Source organism: Ambystoma mexicanum, chromosome 6q (genome assembly GCF_040938575.1).
Source record: "Ambystoma mexicanum isolate Mex_15411 chromosome 6q, UKY_AmexF1_1, whole genome shotgun sequence".
Taxonomy (NCBI): domain Eukaryota; kingdom Metazoa; phylum Chordata; class Amphibia; order Caudata; family Ambystomatidae; genus Ambystoma; species Ambystoma mexicanum.
Window position 1 is genome coordinate 816,615,193 of NC_090937.1, and position 12,163 is coordinate 816,627,355.

At 46.5% G+C, this 12,163-nt stretch overlaps 1 protein-coding gene across 1 annotated transcript in view; it reads right to left on the reverse strand.

The window, feature by feature from the left end:
* PPID (peptidylprolyl isomerase D) overlaps window positions 1–12,163 on the reverse strand; it is a 149,440-nt gene that overhangs the window by 59,850 nt on the left and 77,427 nt on the right. The window contains exon 6 of the mRNA XM_069631340.1: window positions 9,365–9,471. Coding sequence (XP_069487441.1) covers window positions 9,365–9,471 — 107 coding nt within the window. The remainder of the gene's footprint in view (window positions 1–9,364; window positions 9,472–12,163) is intronic.

The following is a 12,163-nucleotide window of genomic DNA, read 5'->3' on the forward strand; positions in this document are numbered from 1 at the left end:
GGTAACCCCCTCCAGCACCCTATAGTGAGCTAGTGTGTGCTGGGTCTAGAAAGTTACAAATGTAAGTAAAGTCAATTTCACTTTACTGTTCTTGGAAACAGTAGTAAGGTATTTAGGTATTTAAACCTTTGGGAAATCTGAAAGACTTCCCTGTGCCATTGCACTGAAGGTGCTGTGTGACACTATGTAAAAGATGATGCCTATGGAGTTTGTCAGGCTCCATAACCAAAAGAAACACAAAGCGCAGAAATCACATTAAAATAATAAACCTCTCTCCGGGTTAAAAAAATAAAGTCCTCAAAATCCAGCAAAGTTGCTGGAGGTCTCCAAGGTGGAGGGAATTAGCAAATTTCTGAGAATTCTCCCCAACATCCATGCAAGATAGAATACGTATACGGCCAAGCACATCCGGTCTAGCTCACATATAGCCGTCCAGACAAACAGCCGACGTACCTCAACACCTCTGCCAATAGCATACAGCGACCACTGCCCGAAAGGAACCCGGTATAGCTGGCCTCACAGACTCTCCACAATAGCAATTTATATCCAACCCCCAATAGCACCCACGTGTCTGACCTTATGGGCTGCTTAGTCGAGCCTTGCCAGCCACCCTAGTCTTAAAGCGGCAACATGCATCTCCTAAGCTAAACTCCCTACAATTTTAAACCACAGACTACGGTCACCAAGGGCATTCCAACCGAGAAAAAAGCGCACTGTGGCCACTCAAGTGGGGAAAGAGCCCTATATAAATAACCAAAAACAATACTACCATGGTCAGGCATGTCCCGCTAATTGGGGTCAGGCAAAGGGCTTACATCTGCAGCCAGTTGAATGGCTACAGGTGTATATAAAGGAGGAACAAGCAAGAGGCAAAGAGACCGTGCTTGGGAAACGGGAGACCCGCTTGGGGAACCCAGTACAGAGCAGGCTGAAGGGGCCGGTGACAAGAACAGCGCTGCAGGAGAGCAAGAAAGACCCTGCAGCCTGTGAGAAGGTCAGGAGCCCCGCAGAATCCAGCGCTGTGTCCCACCCGCTGGAGCTGGGGGACACAAGACTACAGAGAGCCACCAAAAGCAGCAAGAAGGTTCGGAAAAGGAGAGCGCTACTCGTCTGAGCTCCCAGCGAGTGAAAGGGGAGCGAGAGAACACAGAGGAGCATTCCAAAAATCACCTGCAGGAGCAGCCGTACACCAGTGATTGACAGAGGGAGCAGTCACCCCAGGGCACTCCAGGGGCTGGGTTTGGGCACCAGCAGATGCCGATCAGATTCAGAATTCCATCTAAATAGTAGAACTTACTAAGTTCTTCTATTTAGATGGAATTTTGTATTATGTGAGAAGATTCTCCAATTGTCATTTCTTGGCGTTAAATGGAATACTTGTGCATTTGACGTCTACATATCTTTTGAATATCATGGGAAGCAGATACAGAGATGGTTATCGCCATCTGTGGGCATATGTTATGCTGAGGAGATGTATATGGGCAGAGAACAACATTGATCTCCCATCCGTGTTACTTGAATCCTTTTTGAACCCTTGATAAAGACCAAGTAGGTCGAATTGCGTGTCATCGGGGGTTATTAGGAACAAAAACAGATGTTAGATAGTACTGGAAATTGCTGTTGAATGAAGTTCCATAGATTTTCATTTGGAAGTTTGACTGATTTATCATTTGGATATGGATCAAGACTGTTGACATATTTGAGATCTTGAATTTACTTGCACTAGCGCAATTATGTTGGGTCTGAAATCCTTCATTTCCACTGGTAACCCTCGTTTGGGTAGGGATTATGCATGACGCAACATGGCACTTCAGATGTCCACCAAACATGGTTATATTATTTTCTGCAGCATGGGGTCTGGCATGGATTCACATGCTCATGAATATTCCCAGTCATGCTGGGAATCCTCAGTAAATGAAAAAACAGTTTCGCTTTCACTTAAAAACGGTATTTCTCTTCTAAACCAATCACTGTCCTCTGGGTCATACTGCCCCCATCCAATGACAGTCCTCTCCCTAAGCTCCTCTAGCAGCCATCTTCATTTTACCACCCGCTTCAGTGTTGGGAGTCCTCGAGTTTGCTCTGAGCCATTTGTACATTTTTTGTGTTACTCGATGGAAAAAGTTAAATTTTTGTTTCAAAGAAGCCTGTATGCTATTTTCTTCATCTGCCGACAGCGGGGACCCGTTTTCGGTGAAGTTCCACGCCCCTCAAGGGCAAAGATCCATCGAAGATTCTACAAGGCCACCTTGGGTCTACTTTGCGCCTTGCACCCATGCCTGAGGAGTAGGTAAGGTCGCTCTTCAAGCCCTGCACCAAATGTGGGCTACGGAATGGGTTTGTGGAGGACAAGCACCTGCAATGCCTCTACTGCCTGCACCCAGACCACAAGGAAGTAGAGAGATATCCCTCGGTTTCGCCAAGAAAACGAAGGACATGCATAGTAGGATGGCGGCATTGCTTAACAAGAACAAGGCCTCCGACCCGTGCTCAGAGCAGGGTCATGCCTCGTCCAGAACCCGCTGGTCCTAGGAGCAATCTTCAAAATCCTTTGAGAGCGACTCTCCGTGGCGTCCCAAGAGAAGGCCAAGAGCTGGAAGTCTGAGTCCACCGCAGAAGCGGTGCCAAAGTGGACAGGGCGTAATCAGCATCACCTTCAGCCTCCATTGCAAGCATACCTTCAAGATCCTCTAAGAGCAAGTCATCTACCCCGGCTAATATACGGGAGAAATCTGAAGCCGCAGACAGAGAAGGCCGCCGCGCAGCCCAACCAGGCTCAACCGGCACAGGCAAAGACAACTACAGCTTCAGGTGGCGATCCTAAGAGGGTAAGCTCCCACGGTTCAGAAAGTGTAAGGGAGCATTTTCATTTCTGTGCTACAATCCTCCCACCTTAGAGACCCCCAGATCTTTTGCTGGATTTAGGATTTTAACTCCTGAGTGGGACATTTTTCTCACTCATGTGTTCCCCCCCCCCCCCGATTTGGAGGTTTCACTGTTTTTGGAGTCTGACAAACTCCATAGGCATCTGCTTTTTGTATGGTGACATCCAGCACCTTCAGTGCAGTGTCACAGGGAAATCTTTTAGATTTCTCATAAGGTTTAAATATCTTTTCTTGTGTGAACTACTGTTCCCAAGAATAGTAAAGTGAAAGTGACACTTGCCTTTTCTCTTTGTAGGTCCAGCACACCCCATATTAAGAGGCATGCTGGGGGTTACTTGGTAGTTCCTTTTCCTACATCCTCATGTAAAAAGTGTTCCGTTACCCTCCCTACTTTAAATGGTGGTGGCAGTGCTTTAATTTTTCTACCATTGTGCTTTTCTACCGCAGGCTGAACCCTCGGCTGCAGTACAGCACCCATGGGTGACCATTTTGTCAAAATGCCCCCCCCCCCCCCAAACTTCTTTTTTGCCATTTTCTGTTTGTGAGGTCTTTCTTGAGTTTTACTCTGAGCGTTGAGCCCGGTTTGAGCCCTCAGTCTAGCCTTTGACGGGCATCAGCCCTGAAGCCAGTCTCTGGCTCCACTTTGTCTGGAAGGACAGGATGTGAGGGAGGGTCCCGAAACTCCAGTCCTTTGTCTCTAGGAATGCCTGAATGCAACCAGTCCAGATTGGCTGGCTGGCCTTTCAGGACAGCCACCCTGCTGTTTGACAGCCTAGGCTCTGCATGAATGGGAGAAACATGCTTGAAAAGGTGAGGGTTTTGGGATTAGAAGCAGAGTCGACCAATGGGAGACACACCCGACAAAGAAACCGGGAACTAAGCTTGCTGCATCCTCCTGGACCTCTGAATTGCCTGGTGAAGCCCTGCTGCTGTGCTGAAATTCCTTTTTCGGATCGACAAGAGAAGCTCCGGAAGGGACGACTTCTTCCCTTGGGTTAGTGTAACCAACTAACCCAGAGACAAACTCTGGGGATAGCGAAATCCTTAGTCGAATGCAACATCTGAAATCTCCAGGAGTCTAAGGACCCTCCAGAAGTAGGACGACCAGAGCTCGAGTCCCCTCACCAGAGGGTAGGACCCAAGGAGTGAAGGAGGCCCAACCGGTATCCGAGATCCATGGTGGTGCCGTTTACCGAGCGCTAAAACCGCAAAGTGCAGCTGATCCGAAAAGAGCCCGTAGCTGCAGACTATCTCCAAATTGCTGCCGTAGGATCCCTCCAGACATCCCCTCTTTTGTCCCCACAACTGATGCTCAGGAACCCAGGGGTCTGCACCGCTGCAACAGGACAGAATCCAGCTGGACCACTCTTCAAACCAGAGGTACTGTTGAGACTTGGGCTACTTACCTCAGTGTCTTTTTGAGCTGTGCTTTTCTCAGTTGAGACTTGCAGTGGGCTTACCCTTAGAGTTGATTCCAACTCTGCTTTTAACAGGCTTAATAGATTGTGACTCTACAAGTGATTTCTACAAAACTAACTTTGTGCGAGACTTTTATTGATCTAAGAAGTGACTTGGCTCCATAGACTCGCTGTCCTGGCTCCCTGCAGACGTTTCTAGTCCATGGCCTTTGATATTTCTGCCCCTCATAGGTGGTAACTTGTTTTAGACTTATTGCTGGGAAAGGCTTGTCTCAACTTCATTGGAAGATTTAAGTACTCACATACCCAGAGACCCTGTTTAACCTTTACCTTCCTCAAACCTCAGAATCTGCAAAGTATAACTAGTGATATATAAATGCCATTACTGGCCTTGTGACTGAAGTCACCTCCGAAGTGTGTAAAAAGCATATCCAAAGAGTATTGTGCTGATTCTGGAAAAGTAGATTTGATTGTTACCCATCTTGCCCTTTTTAAAAAACGCTCATTTAAAAATGGATGTTGAATAACCATTTATAACTGAAACCTTGAGTGTTCTGTATTTGCGAATTTCATTGCTACAGCTCACATTTACCCCTCTTGAGATATGCCTGCCTTTTCATTCACACTGCCAACTTGTGTAGTACAGACTATATTGAAAGGTGGGTTACCGAATACCATGCAGATAAGTGTTGTGTGGGACACAACACTTATCATTCTTAGACCTTGAAGTTTCCGATTGATCAAACAAAAAATGAAACGTGCACACTAGGCCCGATGGCATTTCGCCTAGTATATGAAGAGTAACAGGCGCAAGCAGATTAGGGAGGGAGACAAGCATGGACAAGCAAGACAGAACTTACTAGGCCTATTAAATTCAGGTCATTCAAGTGTACAGATAGAAGTGCAAGGGAAAGTGGGGGGGGGGAGGGGAGGGAGCAAGGGCCCTGGGTTAAGTGCAGAGCGGTTCCCTCGCTCATGAAATGTATGCTGAAAGTGCAGTAAGGGGTACCCCTTGTTAAGGAGAATTCTCATAAATGTGCCAAATTCTCTTCACCTTCCAGACCCCTAGCAACTTTGCTGGATTTTGAGGACTTGATTTTTTTTACCTGGAAAGAATGAGCTTCCCCCCCCCCCCCCCCCCCACTCATGTATTGCGTTTTACATTTGACTTTGGAGTTTTAAGATAACTCCATAGGCATCTTTTCATGTGTGTTACACAGCATCCTCAATGCAGTGACGCAGGGTTGTCCTTTTGGGACTTCCCAAAGGTTTAAATACCTTCTCTGGGATAAACTACTGTTTCCCAGCAAATGTAAAGTGAAATTGACTTTACTAGTCTTTTCCAAATTCATAGACCCAGCACACACCATCTTACAATGGAGTGCTGGAGGGGTTACATAGTATCCCCTGTGTCTAAATACTCATGTAGCAGTCAAATGCTACCCTTTCCTATTGAAAAGGCTGGTGGAAGTGGCTTTACTGCCAACAACCATGACTTTTCCCGACCGCGAACACTGGTAGCTAAAAATCATGTGAGCCGTGTTTTTCAAGATGGCGCCTTAAGCCCCTTTGTTTAAACTGGTCCCTGTCTTCTTTTTTCGCCATTTCTTTTTGGAAAGGTCCTTCTAGTGTTTGTCTGCGCGCCAAACCAGGTTTGGTCCCTTTGTTAGTGTGCCTTTGGCGGGCTTCAGGACTGAAGTCCGTCCTTGGCATCTGTGTGTCTGGGGTGGGAAGGAAGTGAGGGAGGTGCCCGAAACTCCCTGTGCTTAGTCTCCTAGGAGACCCAAATGCACTCTGGCATGATTGGCTGGCTGACTGTCTGGCAAAGACAGCCACCCTGCTGGGTGAGTAACAGCTAGGCTGAAATGAAAGGGAGAAAACTGTTTAAAAGGCGAGTCTCGTGGACTGGAAGGTAGAGTCGACCAAGAACCGAAGATGAGCTGGAAGAGGACGGCTGCTGCAAATCTTGGACTGTTGGTTTGCCCGGTGAAGCCCTGCTGCAGGTCCGAATTGCCAAACTTAATTCGACAGAGAAGCTCCTTCAAGGACGGCTTCTTCCTTTATGTTGGTGGGACCAATCAACTCATAAGACACCTGGATACCATTCTCAAGGCTGGTTAGGATTAACCAGGGAGAGGGACACCAGTTTGTGTTCTTGAATCTGCAGCTACTGGAACTGAAGTGACTCAATTCCGTTTGCTTTGTTCGACGATACTGTGCAGTGAAGGAGTCCCCTGACGTCCTCCCTCTTGTCCCCACTGCTGAGGCTCAGGAACAGCGAGATCTGCAGGAACTGCCAGGAACTACGACTTCAGCAACACTTGTTTTCTTCATTCAAAAGTACTGTGCCAACCTGATTGAGAGAACACCACTCTCGCAGAGAAAGTTTGCGAAACTTTCCCCAACTTGTGACCCCACAAATTATTCTTTTTTTTCGCCTAAACTACGTCTGAGAACTTTTGCAAAGACTTTGCCGTTTGATATCAGCACTGCCCTTTCCTATCCAGAACACTAGCCCATTGACTTTGGCCTGGCCTATTGACTTGAATTGAACTATTCTGGTGAACTAAACTATTTGCACTGCCTAGAAAGTACATATAATCGATTCAACTCACTTTTGTCCTTTTTGCTCACTGCCAAGTAATTGAACTGCCATTTTGCTCCCATTTCAGGGGAGCTCAAACTGCCTCAAAAGCTTAGTTTCGTATTGAAGTGCATTTGTTTATCTTATTAAGTTGCCTTCTTCTAGTTTAATGTTCTATAAATGATTGTGTAAATAAATTAATAAGTTTTACCAAGAAAGCTCGAGTATAAGTGTCTACTTGAACCACTGTGATTGAACGTCCTTTGTGCAACTACTTGTACTGCTCACATTCACTCCTGAGATGAGCCTGGCTGCTCAGCTCGCTACCAACAAACTGTGGTAGACTTATACCAAAGGTTGGTCTTGCTTACACCTTTAGTCCTAATTGTGTGTGGTGGTCCGAGAGGGCACTGCATGCAATTCTGCCTAACACCCCTCTCATAATGCTGAAAGTGCAGTAGTGCTGCGCCTAGTGCAGAGGCCCGGAGGCAAGTGCAAAGACTGGCCGGGGAGCCTGGGACTTGTGAGGCTCTGGAGGTGAGCCAAGCGACCAGTCAGTAAAGCTGAAAACAGTTAAGAGAGAGAGAGCTGGAGGAGTGAAGCTGGAGAGAAAGAGGTTAGCAAGGGAGAGAGAAGGAGGAAGATCTTGAGGAGTTTCCGAAACTTAAAAGGAGCTCAAGCTCAAGGCAGATAGGGAGGCACCTGCAGAGGATAGAGATCTACCCCCAAATCTCTGCTTGGAGAAACGACTCACACGAGTACCTTGGAATAACCCACCAACCCAGGTCCCAGAGTTAAGTACTTACAGTGGTTGCCTCCAGAAATAACACAGTAAGTAGCAGCTTCTTTCTAAAGGTTTAAAGAAAGGTTCCGGTCACCTAGGGATTGGCACCCTGAGCCACTGATTACCCCAAACGGCCCAAAATAAGAAGAATCGTCCTTCAGTGGAGTGGGACTCACCACCTAGAAATTGAATCCAGGAAAGAGATGGCCCCAGGAGGACAGAGTAACCTGCACATGGCAGACCCCAGCAGGCAATAATTGTCAGCACAGAAACTGTCCCAGAAGTGGTGGCGATCAGAGACAACCCCGGCAAGCACATTTGGCATGCTTGGGGAGTCCCCAACACCTTTCTGAGCAGCGGCACCTTCCAAAAATCAAGGCAAGATGACTTGGCGGGAAACTGTGGTAAAATGGCCCAGAAAACCACCCTAGGCTGGAGGGCATGGCCACAGCAAATGAGCAGGACCAAGAACAGGACGTAGAAATCTAGAGAAGGGCACCCAGTAGCCAAGGATCCAAACCGGATACGTGCCCAGGCATCCAGCCAGTATGGCCAGAAGAGGGCCTAATAATGCAGCAACAATGGGAAATGGCCAGAAATCCTCGAGCAGGTAAGCAGCCCACCAATCCGATTGGGAGATTAAAATATAAGGTATTGGCAGCCAGTCAATCAGGTTGGCCTCAAAAACCACCAAACACCCAGGGCCACAGAGTAATTGCCTGCCCAGGGACAGGAACTGGTCTAAACCAGTCCAGACCACCTTGGAGGCTGCCATCCTCAGCTCACAAAGAGCTGATATGGCAAAAACTGCCATTTTAAGGCCTGCCTCATTGTTTCCCTGAACAAAGGAAGCCCCTTAAAACAAAATGGCAGAGAGGAAGGACTTAAAAAGAGCGCATTAGTACCCCAATGGCTACCATAAAGGCACATTGGACTACTAATGTGGTAAATCCCCTTGCACCCTTGGTGAAGGCAAAACTAAATATTAGCTGCCACCAGCCTACCCCCTAAAACCAATGTAGGTGATAAAATCACCCTAGGGCAGAAATATGATGCCTGGGAGGCACCCCCGAGACTGGGCACCTTATGGGTAACCCAATACCATATACCTTATGTATAGCAAAAGGGGGTGTAGTGGAGGAGGGACTTTAGCAGAAGGCCCTCTGACCACCAAAGTAAATCAGAAAACCCCATAAAGAGGGAAAAAGCAACAAAAAAAAAAATACAAAAAAAGTATGGGCCCCATAAAATTAGACTTGTGCCAGAATGCCAAACAATGTAATTCTGTCCTAACAGTTTGCTGCAGAGCATTTATGCTGATCAGGCGACAAAATAGGCAGGCTTACCTATACATACAAGGCTGGGGGATGGAATGGGGAAACAGGGAACACACTACATACCGCCTCCAACGCCTGAATCAAGGGGCAGGTGGTAGTCGCAGCCCCCAGGATCACCCCACTCCCATCCTCTGGTGTGTGACGTCACTGTATCTAGAGAGGCATCATTTTCTTTCTTTAGACTGATTACAATACAGGTTTCAGACCAGTTGCAGACAAGTTACAGAAAGTATCTTGCAAAGACACAAATCTTTAAAAACACTAGTCTAAAGGTGAACCGGTCCCTCTTTTAATAGCAAAGCTACCACAGGCGTACAGTGAACATGACATTGAAGGAAAATATTACACAACTGTACCTTAATGCCTTATTGTACTTTTTAGTAGCCATTTCCCAGTTTTGGGATTTGAATAAATTGTTTCCTATATTCTTCACATCTTCTGCTATGGATACGATCTTATCCACCTAAAAATGAAAAAATAAAAAACATCAAAAGAATTATGTTGGAAAACCTTGCTGGCATAAAGTACACTTCCACCTATGCCTGCTTTACCGTCAGCCATCCTTGCCATGCCGTTTGGGGTGTCACTGGTTGCGTGATGACAAACCCTCTGAAGACAGTGCGAGGGTCTTTTGCCATCACCTGCATTTACCACACCTTCCTAAAAACCTGTGTTACAATGCGTTGGGATGCTTTTACTTAATCCACGTAGTAAGGGACTAAGAAGCATCTTCCCGATTTAGAGAGCAGAAGGAGCTTGATGGAATTGCGAACAGTACTTAAGCAGTAGTGTAGCAGAGCAGCCCAGCAGAAACACTTAGGAGACGGAATGGGGTGCATAAAAAGGTACAGCATGCACTCATTACCAATTGAGAACATGTCCACATGCAAACTCACTACACTTGCAGATAAGAGATGCCAAAATTTAAAGTAAAAACATTGTTTACTACAACGCAAAAAAGCAGTAACAGGTAAGCAACACTCGTTTCTTATCTAAGCCAGAAAGCTTAGATGACTAGGGGCACCAGTTCTGTGGATTTGGGGCAAGCTTTGGTGGGAAAGTTCTCTTCAGCAAAAGCGTCTAAAAGGAGCAGTTTCTGGAGTTCCCATGGAGTGTAGCCCAATGAAGACCCTTGATGAAGTTGGGACCCAGGGATTATGAAATAAAATAGTAAGAGGCTTACAAGCAATGCTGGAGAGTCAGGAGAGCATTACCATGGGAATGAAGAAAAAAAAAAAAAGTTTAGCAGTTTCCAGGAGGTAGTCCCTGTGCATTGTTTGGCGACAATGTTAAGCATTGAGACGCAGGTACAGGAGGCACTCCAAAACCCATGTGAATGATTTATTCACAATTCAGGGAGTCACAGGTTGAGGGTTCAAGACAGAGGAGATACAAGACGCTGCAGTCTGCAGTAGTCTATGCAGGGTGCTCACATCATTCTATGGCACAAGATTCTGCTTCAGGGGATGGGTTCAGATTGAGAAGACCGCAAGGTAGAACAAATATCAAAGACGAGCAGAGCTGGCAAAGTGACACCGGTGAGGAGCCAGCCACGTAAAACAGACCAGGAGGAGAGTTGGTGGTACTGTTGCAGGAGAGGCAGCACAGGCATCTGGAGCATGCCAGATTGAGGTAAAATGGAACAAGGGCACTTACTGGACATATTTGAATGTCGAGTCTCTGAAGAGACTCCACACAAACTGATCAGCATCCTGGTAGCGAAGGGGCCCTCGCTTCTGGATCTGAAATGCAGGCAGTCAGGCACTTAGGTTCTGACCAGATTTGTGGGGTTGGAGAGGGGAGTCAGTATACGGTCTTCTTGAGCTGGAGCACCATAGTTTCACCATCTGATTTTCAAAGGAGGCTGTACAAATCAGCAATCCTTCCAGGAATGTAGGCACAGAGATCTAGAAGCAAGTAGAGTAGGTAAGGGACCAAGGGAGTGCCTTTCATCCTCTGAGGGTAGCGAGTGAACACAGCAGCCAAATCACACAACTAGTCTACACAGAGGGGTGGTAAGCTAATGGCAGACCATTTCTTCACATACCCTAATGCATTCTAGAAGGCTCTCACCCACAAGGGAAGTGAAGTGAATCCACATTATCCCAGACAGGCATCTGCATATCCCACTCCGAACTGGATTCAGGCAGACTACAGCCCCCAGACCTACGACACAGCCAATCAGTCACCAAAGATGCACAGCTCCTCTCATACAAAAGAGGACAATTAATAATCATGAGAGCCAACAGGTCTTCAAGATAAAGAATGAACCTCCATTTTGTGAAATGGGGTAAAAGTTAAAATGGATCGCCAAACTCATAAAGAGGCTCCATGTGTTCTGGCGACAGCTAAATGGACATTTTGTTGAATTGCATCCTGAACTAATTACAAATATATATAATGGCTCACATTTTGACCTGGTCCATGTAAGCATGCTAAAAACACTGATAAAATATATCCCATTTAGTTGCAGAGCCCCAGCTCTAGGTCCATATGTAAAATAAGAAGGCCAGCCATGTCAAGAAGTCCCGGCTACCCCACTTAAAGTTAGCAAGAGGAAACAAAACAATGGAACCAACAACGTTCATACCCTGGAACCCCATATTTCCCTGGTCTGCACAGCCTTGCTACTGATCGGATTACGCCCGCTACCAGAGAGCAGCACTATATATAATATATGGCATTTCTAACATGCCTATACACAAGTGTTTCAAGACGTGACGAGGCAAGGAAGGGGTGTTCTGGAGAATTCTCAGAAATGTGCCAATTCCTCTCTACCTTAGAGACCCCCAGCACTTTTTGCTGGACTCTAGGACTTTAATTTTCAACCTGGAGAGAGAGACCTTTTTCCCCACTCTCTCATGCATTTTACTGTGATTTAAACTCGGTGTTCCTTTTATTTTTTGGAGTCTGACAAACTCCATAGGCATCATCGGTTTTTATTGTGACACAGCACCTTCAGTGCAGTGGCACAGGGAAGTCTCTCAGGTTTCCCAAAGGTTTAAATACCTTCCTCTTGGATAAACTACTGTTTCCAAGAGCAGTGAAGTGAAATTGACTTTACTTAAATGTAGCTTTCTAGACCCAGCACACACTAACAGGGTGCTGGAGGGGTTACTTAGTATCCCTACTTAGTATCTCTTTTGTCTAGTTTC